The sequence below is a fragment of the Camelina sativa genome, chromosome 6 (assembly GCF_030686135.1).
Source record: "Camelina sativa cultivar CO46 ecotype springtype chromosome 6, ASM3068613v1".
NCBI classification, from domain to species: domain Eukaryota; kingdom Viridiplantae; phylum Streptophyta; class Magnoliopsida; order Brassicales; family Brassicaceae; genus Camelina; species Camelina sativa.
Genome location: NC_141885.1, coordinates 27276881 through 27288251, shown reverse-complemented (window position 1 = coordinate 27288251; position 11371 = coordinate 27276881). Strand labels below are relative to the sequence as shown.

The 11371-nt window shown below is 32.2% G+C and overlaps 2 protein-coding genes and 1 long non-coding RNA gene across 3 annotated transcripts; 1 reads left to right on the top strand and 2 right to left on the bottom strand.

Moving 5' to 3' along the window:
* Positions 1–850: 850 nt before the first annotated feature.
* On the bottom strand, positions 851–1826 carry LOC147943036 (uncharacterized). The gene is made up of 2 exons (XR_015559598.1): positions 1351–1826; positions 851–1261 (listed from the first exon to the last, which is right to left on the bottom strand). It is a non-coding gene; the product is annotated as an uncharacterized LOC147943036 (long non-coding RNA).
* Positions 1827–4573: 2747 nt separating this feature from the next.
* On the top strand, positions 4574–8887 carry LOC104699450 (protein neprosin-like). Its single transcript, XM_087456266.1, has 8 exons — positions 4574–4581; positions 5991–6153; positions 6361–6447; positions 7496–7675; positions 7765–7908; positions 8010–8060; positions 8157–8303; positions 8412–8887. The coding sequence occupies exons 1-8, from the start codon at positions 4574–4576 to the stop codon at positions 8778–8780; spliced, it is 1149 nt and encodes a 382-aa protein (XP_087312392.1). The 3' UTR covers positions 8781–8887.
* Positions 8888–9256: 369 nt separating this feature from the next.
* Positions 9257–10497, bottom strand: LOC104793465 (cyclin-U2-1-like). Its single transcript, XM_010519820.3, has 2 exons — positions 9880–10497; positions 9257–9773 (listed from the first exon to the last, which is right to left on the bottom strand). Exons 1-2 carry the CDS (start codon positions 10272–10274, stop codon positions 9506–9508), a joined length of 663 nt encoding a protein of 220 aa, XP_010518122.1. The 5' UTR covers positions 10275–10497; the 3' UTR covers positions 9257–9505.
* Positions 10498–11371: the final 874 nt, after the last annotated feature.

Below are 11371 nucleotides of genomic sequence, written 5' to 3'. Positions count from 1 at the left end.
TATGAAATGTGGATTTCACTATTCTTCAGATTAACACTATTATAAAAAATTTCTATCTATAAATAATAAAAATACCGTTAAATTTTCACCGGTCAAAGTTGTAGAATTTATATTAATAATTTAATATACGTACTAGTATACTATTAATGGTGGGGTTTTTTTCGAACATTGATCAATATTTGTTAGGCGAGTGATTAGTGGTGGAAACGAGACTGAACGTTAGAGAAGATTGAGTCGATGAGCTAAAAGCTTATTGAGTTCATGGTTCGATTTGTACCGCTACGTAACGTCTTGTCGAAATTATATTTTCTAGAATCCACTAGATCGTAGCTGTTTTCACGAATTTATATACGAATTTAAGTATGCCAAAGAGAATATTGAAGTCCTGGTAAATATACGTATATTCACGCGAGGCAATTATTAGACATCATATCAACACCACCCATCGTAATCTTATCTTTAGCAATCTTTTTTTCTTTTTTCTTTTGTCAAACTATCTTTAGCTATCTATCTAGTTCGAAGGATTATAGATCAAATGATAACGTGGTGGCCGGAGATAGAGGTGGCCAGAGGTCGGCGGTGGTCGGAGGTCTGCCCTGGCCGGTTGACGGAGGTTGGATTGATTAATAGGGATGGTGTGTTGTTTTGACTTGAGGATACAATGGTCATTAATATACAAAATATACAGCATATGATAGTTTGATGGTTATAATAGTTAGATAGTGAATTAAAGATTTTTTGTTGGTTATTGGTGCTAAATTCCAATTATAAAATAAAAATACAACATAGAAAAAAAAGAAAGACATTACTACTACTCTATTTGACTCTGTTTTTTTTTGAAGTTTTTAGTATCTAATCTACCTACTCTATTGCTCCCCCATCATCATCATCATAATTAATTCCATACCTTCAGACTCTATACTGTAGACGACGAAGCGATGAGGTTTAACAGGCATACAATTTTTGAATTCTTCTTCTTCTTACTTTCTTTGTTTCTTGAGAGATAAAAAATATGAAACTCTTCTTCTTCTTCTTACTTTCTTTGTTTCTTGAGAGATAAAAAATATGAAACTCTTCTTCTTCTTCTTCCTCTTCTTCTTCTTCTTCTTGATTCCAACAACCACATCATTGTCAAAACTAATGCCAAACAAGAGCCTAACGATTGAAACTTCGAGCCAAGGGATTTGAAAAGTGGCATATGATAGATGGCATTAGTTTTGTGTGCGGAACACCATGTTGAGGGATGAGTCTTCGATTTGCCCTGCAAAAGAGAAAGACGAAAAGAGTGAGACTAAGATGATGAAGAACAAGAAGATCGGAAGTTAGTCGGAGAAGAAGAAGTGGTCGTACGGAGAAGAGAAAAGAGGAAGGAGAAGATTGCTATTTTGTTGTTGTGGATTAATAAGACTAATGGGCTGGAGTTAAGCCCATTTAAGGTTTGTGTATTTAGTGTTCTTTAGACTATTAGTAGTGTTAGGCCCAAAATAAGAGTCTTGTGTTGTTTACTTAGTTTAACTAAGGAAGTTGATGAAAACCTTAGTTAGACTAGAGTAGATAATAGTTGTTGGAGTTGTTAGTGGCTAATAGCTAAGGTAGGGTTGTGTAAGGTTGCTTGTGTCCAGAATTCTAATGTCTAGATATAATGATGTAATAGTTGCTAAGTCTAGAGTCTAAGTGAATGAGTGTAAAAGAAATCTACTATAAGTATGTAATGTGTGTGAAGTTGTAAAAGGATGAAAAAAAGAGGATGAATGAATGAGAGTTCTAAGAAAATTGAGTTCTTTGAGTGAAGAAAGAAAAGAAACAAACTTAAAATCAAAGTGAAAATGTCAACACACCAATCTGAATTGTGGCGGTGATAAAATTCGTACTTGGTTAGGTTAATATGAAGATTACATCTCATTGCATCAACATAAATTTGCATTTAAGAAACATCTAATTAACCTTATTGATATGAAAACATAAATTCACTACAAATAAGCAAAAACAAAGCAGAACATAAGCAAAAACAAAGCAGAACATAAGCAAAATATTTGGTAAACTATAATACATATTTTATTTTCATGTATGTATTCTATGACATAATAAAATAGTTGCTAATTATTACTTTTGAAAATAGTGTGATAAAAACAAAAGTACGGATACAAAACTCTCATGTATAATTTGAATAAATTAATAACCCTAGCAAAAAATATTAGTGGGGACAATTCGTCATTTAATGGACTCGAACCCCTTACCTCAAGGGAATTGAAGACAAATCTAAAGCCAGTTTGCCATTAGATTGGCAAAGGCTGATCTCCACCTTCTTGGTGAGTCTTCTTTTGTCTTGCTTTATCTATAAGTAGTCAATAGTCACTGAGACTGATATTAAAAGCATTTGGACATGGGAACTTTTCTCAGATAAGAAGAAAGATATAAGTGCTCTGATCATAGGATTGACTTTTGGAATCAGCGTTGTGCTTCTTCTGATCACTTTCCTGGTCTTTCTTATATGTTTGGTGATGAAACAAAAGCCAACATAAGCAACCGTAGTCGTAGAGCCTAATGGTATATACATCACTTTCACTTTGTAACCCTCAGTTCTTAGTTTAGTTTAATTTAGATTCAAATATTATCAGTACAAGGATTCTTATATTCCATATTTGTTTGTTAGTTGATGAAACAGGGAACGTAACACAGCGAAGGCTGTTTGTTTGTCTACTTGATTTCCATGATAGTATGTGAGCTTCCCGAGATCACTCATTTCAAACTTGGCGGTCATCTCCTCTTTGAATCTGTTAATGCGGTATAGATCAGTGCCTGTGACAAATAAATCATCGACGTACACCGCTATAACAAGAAGACCTCCTTGTTCCTCCTTTCGATAGAACACTTGATAAACTGCAATTATGTAAGAATATGATTCAACTTGTTGTTCCATGCTCTAGGTGCTTGTCGCAGACCATACAAAGCTTTGTTTAATTTAATAAACCTAGTTCTCACTTCCTTTCTTCTCAAAACCCTCTGGTTGCATCACATACACACTGTTTCTCTTAGTTCACCATGGAGAAAAGCCGTTTTAACATCTATATGATGAATCCCCCAGCCGTTAGACGCTGCAAGGTTGATAAGTAGTCGTATGGTTGATAAGTAGTAGTCCTCGAAATCTACACCATACCATATTGTTGTACATACCCTTTAGCATATCAACAAGTCCGACCTTGTATTTGTTGATACTTCCATCCGAGTTCCTTTTGAGCTTGAAGACCCACTTAAGACCAATCGGTTTTGCTCCAACCGGCAAATCAACAAGGTTCCCAAGTGTTCAACTTCTCTATTCCCTTGTCTCCTTAGCGTTGTAGAAACTTCTTGGCTCATTATTTATTTAAGCATAAAAGTAGCATCTCTCCTTATTCAGCCAGTAGAACATAGTCATGAAGATGCTTAGGTTTGTTGATCTATCTCTGTGATTTCCTCATAATCGGTTGTGGCTGGTGTTCCTCTTCAATCTCGGCTTCTCTATCGCTTCCAACTTCTCTATTGGTTTCAGGCTCATCACTTCTTTCTGAATCTGCACTCTCATTCTCTTCGATATACTCATCCCCACTCTCATAAGTCTGTTTCTCAAGATTCTCCCTTGCTTCTTCAATACCATGATTACCAAACTCACCAAGAGTGATGCAGTCACTACTCTGTTCTGTACTATTTTTCCTCCATTTCCACCCTTTAGTTTCATCAAAAATCACATCACGACTTACTATAATCTTTCGATATTGAGGATCAAAAAGTCGATAAGCTTTGGATCCCTTATGTAACCAGATGAACGATCATCCTTGATCTGTCATCAAGTTTCCTCAGCAATGGCCCCCGTCAATCTTTGCATAACTAATACACCGAAAGATTCTTAGATGATCAATATTTGGTTTCTTAGTTCTGAAAGCTTCATACAGAGTTATATCCTTGAGTGCTCTTGTAGTTAGTGTTTCATTTACTAACTGATCTTTTCCCCCTTCTTTCTTATATGCTTGTCACCGTGGCTACTTTTAGTCTGAAGTGATCCCCTTCTTTCTTAAAGGTATGTATGTTTAAGTATGCAAAGGAGGCAAATAAAGCTAAGAGTATAGATGGCTCATTCTCACCAGCTTGGATAGGTTTTGGTAATTCCTTTGCCGCCCAAGAGGAGGGTGACCAAGCCATGTCGCACAGCTTCTAGGCTATTTCCAGGGTAATCAATTTACTCTTGATCACTTTAAAACTAGTAACTGTAAATTTGTTACCTTGTATCTTTTTCTTTTTTGGAATTTTTGTAAACTTGATTTCTACCACGCCTCTCATTATTCTTAGGGATTCCTGCAATCTGATGATATTGAATATTGATTTTGTTGGTTTGATCTTCAATTATTTTATAAACCTTTGTTTCATTCCTTGACAGTTTCAAATATATGCTGAAATTGATTTTGTTGATTTGATCTTCTTTCTTTTATCAACTCTGATTCCTTCTGTGACAGTTTTTTTTTTGAATCTTTAATTTCTGCTGAGATTGATATCTTTGATTTTATGGAGCCTAATTGTTTGCTTCTTTGACACTCAATGAATGGAAATGTTTTTTGTTCAGCCTTTTTCCCGTTTTTACTAATTAATTTATGTTTCCTTATTTGACAGTTTTGTTATGCTGATATTAATTTCGTCGGTTTGATGATCCTTCTTTATTTTACAAACTCTGTTTCCTTTTTTGTTTGTTAACAAACTCTGCTTCCTTTTTTTTTCCTCAAAAGTAAATTTTATTAATTTAGCAAATGTTTTTACACAAAGCTTCCAATAACCAATTTGGCTTTACTACAAAATTAACATAATAAGCATTATCAATACATCCATACTTTGCTAATGCATTTGCTACACTATTACATTTTTTTTTTGCAAATTTGAAAGCAGTTTGTCGTAATAGTAGGTTCCACATTACAAATTCTGCTTCCTTATTTGACAGTTTGGAATCTTTATACAATACCTCCTATATATTAATGCTGAAATTGATTTCGTTGACTTTACCTTTTTCTTTAGTTTTGATTTTGTTGACTGAAATTCACTTCATTGATATAATTTTCTTTGATTTTATTAATTTTGTTTCTTCTTTGACACTCAATGAAATATATATACAGTAAAACCTCTATAAATTAATAATGTTGGGACTAAGACATTTTATTAATTTATAGTGATATTAATTTATCTATAAATTAATAATTATTATTTTATAGTGTAAATTAATAATTATTAATTTATAGATATATTTTTAATTGTTTATTTTTAAAAAAATTATGAATTGGAACAACTATAGCAAAATAAGATTAAACTTTCGGTTGTTATAAATTTTATGGTTTAGGAATTGAACTTGTAATATTTAGAAAGCACTATTTACAATAAATTACAAATATTATAGACAAATTGACTTATACACATGAGACACATAATTCAAATCTATGAATAATAATATCAATTCTCCTATTTTAATAGTCTGTCAAATTATCAAATTGTAAATGATGCATATCTAAAAATTAAAACTTTAAATTTTAATTATTTGTATGACATGTTATAAAATATTTTAGAGATATTATTATAGGTTGAAAATACAACATTACAATTGTTCTATAGAATTGAGCTTTAGGAGAAACATACACTATTATATCAGTATATATATATATATATATATATATATATATATAAATTTACATAATTATTAATTTATGATATTATTGGGACCATATTTTATAATGAGATTTCGAAAAAATTATTATCTTATTATCTTATCGAATATTGTTAATTTTTACACTGGTCCGACTTGAGACCAGCAAAATTTATTAATTTATAGTGTTTATTAATTTATAGAGTATTAATTTATAGAGGTTTTACCGTATATATCTATACAACCATATTTACCTGTTCTCAAATGCATATTTCAGCAGGCCAAAAAAAAAAAAGCGCATTGCTGTGAAATTACTGAAAACATAAAATGGCAGCCACTTCAGTTGTGTTTTTCGTATTGACTCTGTTAATAGGGTTTTTACGATAGTTGCAGATGCAGCACCAAAGAATGGTAAACTATTCGGAGAAGAATATGGTTTGGAGGAGATTGAGAAGCAACTTAAAGCTATAAACAAACCTGCAATTAAAAGTTTCACAGTAATTTAGTTTGACGATCTCTCTTTCTCCAATTATATTAATCGTGTGATTTTGTGCATGTGTTGGCTGTGTGTAACCTTCTTCCTGATTTTAAATATTAACTCTGACACGTTTCTATGATCTCATGTCGCCTCATTCTAGGATTTATTTTAGGTTCTTGTTAAAGATACTCATATTTTGTTTCTTTTGTCGATTCTTTTAAACCAGACAGACCGTGGTAACATCTTTGACTGCGTGGACATTAACAAGCAGCTTGCCTTTGATCACCCTTTGCTGAAGAATCACACCATTCAGGTTTTACTATTATCTTTTTATATAACACACTAGGTAACTACCCGCACTATGTGTAGGATAAATCGATTCAAAGAAAATTATTATAAGTAAAATTATTATTCTAGAACCAATATTTATTTGTGTCAAACATAATATGTAACTGAAGTTTTTTCTTTATTTATTCAAAGCTGTGTTTTTCGTGTAAAAAATATTTTTCATCTGTGAAATCTTTAAATGTGTAAGAATACATTTCACCCGTGTAATTATAACAATTTTTTCATAATCTAATAATCACTTATTTTAAATATATTATGATTTTTTTTTGGGTACTAAATTTATTTATAATGATAAGGGTTATTGTCTCATTCTTTTTTAATAGCACATAGATTAATGTAGAATTAGAACGTATATTCCTATTCAGTTATCAATATTTTCATTTTTAAATGAATAATCACACTAAATGTTGAGATTAATTAGTTTACATACTTAGATATATTATATAAATAATCACACATCATGATATCCCCTAATTTGTTGTGATTTTTATATTTATATATGAATATATATAAATCTATATTTATTGGGAATTAAGTTTCCTTTAATGAGTTGGAGATAATTCAGGGGTAATTTATTTTTCTTTTTATAATCAATTATAATAACTATTGAAAGTTTGTTATTTAAATTATTATGGTAATAATACTAACATAAAAAATAAAACATTTATATGATTTTGTTAATAAGTTATATGTTCTTTATTTTTATTAACTTTATATGTTTTTATAGCCTTTTTAAGTTATTTCTTAAAAATAATATAACTTTGACTTGTATATTTGTAAGTAAATTTTAGTGAAATTTTAACTTAAAATAGTATGCAATTATTTAATTAGATTTAATATGTGAAAATTTAAGGTTTTTTTTGCTAAATGTGTCTCGAGCTTCTGGCGGCGACACATCAGCTTTTTCAAGAAAGTGTTTCTCTGTTAATATATAGGGGATATGTGAATATAATGTATTTAGGTTGGTATTTATGTTGACACATGTGAACCACAAAAAACATGTATTTATGTAGAAGGTCCCAAATTTGGTTTCGAAAAGAAAGAATGCTCCTATTCGATTTGAGTGCCCACACGGGACAGTGATTGTCAAGAGAATTACAAAGCAAGATCTCCTTAGCGCACACAAATTGAAATCCACTGGATTCGAAAGTCTGAGTCTCCAAACCAATGGTATACGCCCAAATGGTCATCATGTAAGTCCTTTTAAGCTACCTTTTTTATATATATGCATGATCCAAATGTTGGTGTGATCCTTACTTCATTCCTTTTACCACTTACTTAGTCTGCAGGGCTAGGATACAGAGGCCAAGTTTCTGAAGCTAGTGGACATATAAACGCATGGAGTCCTGGTGTGTCACCTCGTCAATTTAGTCAAGCACGCGTTTTGGTCTCCAGACAGTACAATAGTATCCAGGCCGGTTGGCAGGTTCTAAAGTTACATTTCTCTCTACTTAAAATTTGCCAACTATATATTTATTTCATTTTCACAATTAGATGATTTTTGCTTATGTCAACGAAAACTCTCAGGTCTACCCAGCTCGCTGGGATAACGACACTCGCTTCTATACATACTGGACAGTAAGTTGGTTGTTCAAATTTGTTGGGTTGTTGTTTAGTTAAATATGTGTTGAAAAGTGTTTTTGGTCAAACACTTTTCATATGAACATTTTACAGGCAGATGGTTTCAAGAAGAGAGGATGTTTCGATATGCATTGTCCTGGTTTTGTCCAAATTAGCCGAACAAATCCACTTGGTACTTACGTTGATGCCTTTTCTGCACGAGATCACAGGCAGTATTACATAGATGTCAAGATAAGCCGGGTATAACGTTTAAAAAAAAAAAAAGGCATCATCTTAATTATCTTGTTATATTTTCATCAGTCCTAAATCAAGCTTTTATTTAACAGTAATATTGTAATTTTTAAATAGGATCCACATTCAGGAAACTGGTTGCTATTTTACGAGAAAGAGGCAATCGGTTACTGGCCTAAAGAATTGTTTACAGCACAAGGCTTATCTCAGGTAGCATCATATGCATCATGGGGAGGAGAAGTCTATAGCCCAATTGGTGAGAAGAGCCCACCGATGGGAAGTGGGAGTTTTGCACAAGAAGGGTACCAAAGAGCGGCTTTTGTCAATGCCATTAAGGTGAGGGATGGTTTATGGAGACTTACCAAACCAGTCGGTGTGAAGGTTTACGCGGATCAACCAAAATGTTATAATGCAAAATATTTTACGAGTAGTGATGGTGAACCTTGGACCACTTCTGTGTTCTTTGGAGGTCCTGGGGGTTGCTAATTAAGTTCAGTTCCTTATGGCTAATTGTATACTAATATCTTGGAGAAATTTGAAGAATTTGGATTAAGTTTATAATGGTTATTAAAATAATAAAAATATTATCTTTAAGTTAACGAGAGAGCCTTCTTGTGTTTTCTTGTATCAACATTGTGTCTTTTCTAGAAAATTATCTAGACGTATTCTGGTAACAAAATTTTCGAAAGTTGTCACTCCATGGAAATAATATTTTCCTTTATTAATCAATTTGTTTGATGATGACTTATGAGTTGAACATGACCCTAAAGATTACCAACAATCTTAACAAATCTAATGCATGACAAGTATTGTCTGAGGTTTCACAATCGCAGGCATAAATCTTAATCAATGGATTTGAGTATCTCTACAAACCAATGATTTTGTTTGTTTTGTCTAAACCAGTTTTAATAGTTCACATGTCTAAGAAGGTAGTAGATGACAAAAGAACAGATTAACAAAGATTTTCTTTTGCAAATAAAAACCATATTTTCTTAAAATTCAACAGATACATAGAATCTACATTGCTGATGCACAAAATACATACAACAGCAATCTCTATATATTTTCTTCTCTCTATTTACATTTTACATTACAAGAAAACCCAACCAACAAGGTAATCAAAAAGTCAAAGGCCCCTTCTCAAAAGCAAGAAGACAAAAAAAAAAAAAAAAAGATTTACGAAACAGAGTAATACTAGTTCTTGTTCTTGACTACAACAAGATTCGAGAAAATTGATGGTGTTTAGGATCTTGAACAGTTTGTCTGGATTTAATTTCCTCAGCGCAACGTAATGCCTTTTCAATCTGATAGCCTCCTCCAATACTAACTTCTCTCTCAAGGTGACTACAGTAACTCTCGAACACACTCACATTCACATGCAACTTAAATCCCATCAAGAACAAGAACTCTATCTCCAAATTGTTTAAATCTTCTGTCTCTAATCCTCCTACTTTCGCAAAGTATGAGTTTCTGTAATTCCTGTAAGAAACAAAGACAAAGCAAGATGAGTTCACAAACAAAACAGAGGATTTTTATCTATTTGGAAATATACAAAAAGTTGTTACTGGAGAGGTAATAAACTTACATATCTTCGACGTATTTGGAAGCGATCATGATAGTTGTGATGAGGAGACGATGTACATTGGTAAGACTGATTCTGAAACCTTGGTTATTCTGACAGAACCGGTCAATGTAGACATAAGCCACGACGTAAACCGATGGACCGGCTTTGGTGTACCGAAAAATCCTCTCAAGGTACGATTGAATAGTCATATCAGGAATCTCCCGGCAATCAAAGACACGTGTCTTACCAAAACCACCGTAGCTCCGGCTGATTCTCTCGTTCCAAGCCAAAGTCCGCTCGATCAGAGAAGAGAGAACAGAGATGACGAGAGGTGTGTTGGAGTTGGAGTCATCTTGGTAAGAGTATGAGTAAAGGTCTGATCGGAGCTTCCTAGGAGAAATCGCTAGAGAATCCATATATATATATATATATATATCGGAGAAACTTTATGGTTTTTTTCAAGAAACTGAAACTGAGTATGAAAATGGGAAGAGGTTTTGAGAGGCTTTTTATATACAGAACAGAACAGAGTGGTCAAGAAGATGGAGAAGAGTAGCTTTCCGATGTAGGGTAACTTCCTCACCTCTTCTTATTTTTCTAAAAAAAAAATTTATTTCTAATGTTTATAAGTTAGTAACTATATAGTATAGTGTGTGACTGTGTGTACTGAATATTTATTTAATAGTATTAAAACATAGCTCGTGCAACTACGAAAGTTCAGGTTTTATTTTGAAACGTAACAATATCCCAGATTTGGAATCTCTTTCGTCTAGATAAAGCAATTTAATTTTCACCTACTATAAGAAAACTTAACGAAACAAAATTAAATAAAGTTTGTTCTTTAAAAGCTTTTTGTTGGTTATAAATACAAAAACTCAACCAACGGTAGCGACTTGGTGGTAAAAAAGATGTGGTGTAAACTCACTCTTATTTGGATTTGATTCTTACACGTCAAAAGTATTACTATCATAAATTCATAATCTAAGTTCGTTAAAATATTTAGTGATCAAGGATCTATATATTCGACATGTATGTTCATCATAGAGATTTCAGATTAGTATATTTTGATCTAGACTATACCCCTTGTAATGTTGTCAAACAAAATCATGATCAGTTCATGATAAGACATGTTTGAATTCATTTTCGACTTTTCTACTCTCTTTGGAACGCAAACTTGTATAGTAGTAGATTTTATGACAAAATGAACATCTTTTTCAAAACATGATACAGTATTTGCTAGGCCACTGAAATAAAATAATGTAGTTGACGATTGTAATTTTTAATACATTAACTAAGAGTGAGAGGACACAGTAATACTACTACAGAATTTTATAATATGGGAATTTTATCGAAAAGAGAATCGACATAGGTTTTTGGAGTCATATGGAAGCTGTAGAGAAGTTACTACAATAAGTAATTAACTAATATTATTATTCAAACTGAACCAGAAAAAAATGTGTAAGAGCAACAGCTAAGCTTTTGGTTAGATATTACATATTTTATTCACATGATA

What these genes read in the sequence shown, in the direction of transcription:
- LOC104699450 (XM_087456266.1), top strand. An exon ending in CTGCAATTAAAAGTTTCACA is followed by an intron (nt 6,154 to 6,360) that starts GTAATTTAGTTT and finishes CTTTTAAACCAG; the next exon opens with ACAGACCGTGGTAACATCTT. An exon ending in TACGCCCAAATGGTCATCAT is followed by an intron (nt 7,676 to 7,764) that starts GTAAGTCCTTTT and finishes CCACTTACTTAG; the next exon opens with TCTGCAGGGCTAGGATACAG.
- LOC104793465 (XM_010519820.3), bottom strand. Translation starts at nt 10,274, where the DNA reads ATGGATTCTCTAGCGATTTCTCCTAGGAAGCTCCGATCAGACCTTTAC. An exon ending in TCCAAATACGTCGAAGATAT is followed by an intron (nt 9,774 to 9,879) that starts GTAAGTTTATTA and finishes TGTTTCTTACAG; the next exon opens with GAATTACAGAAACTCATACT.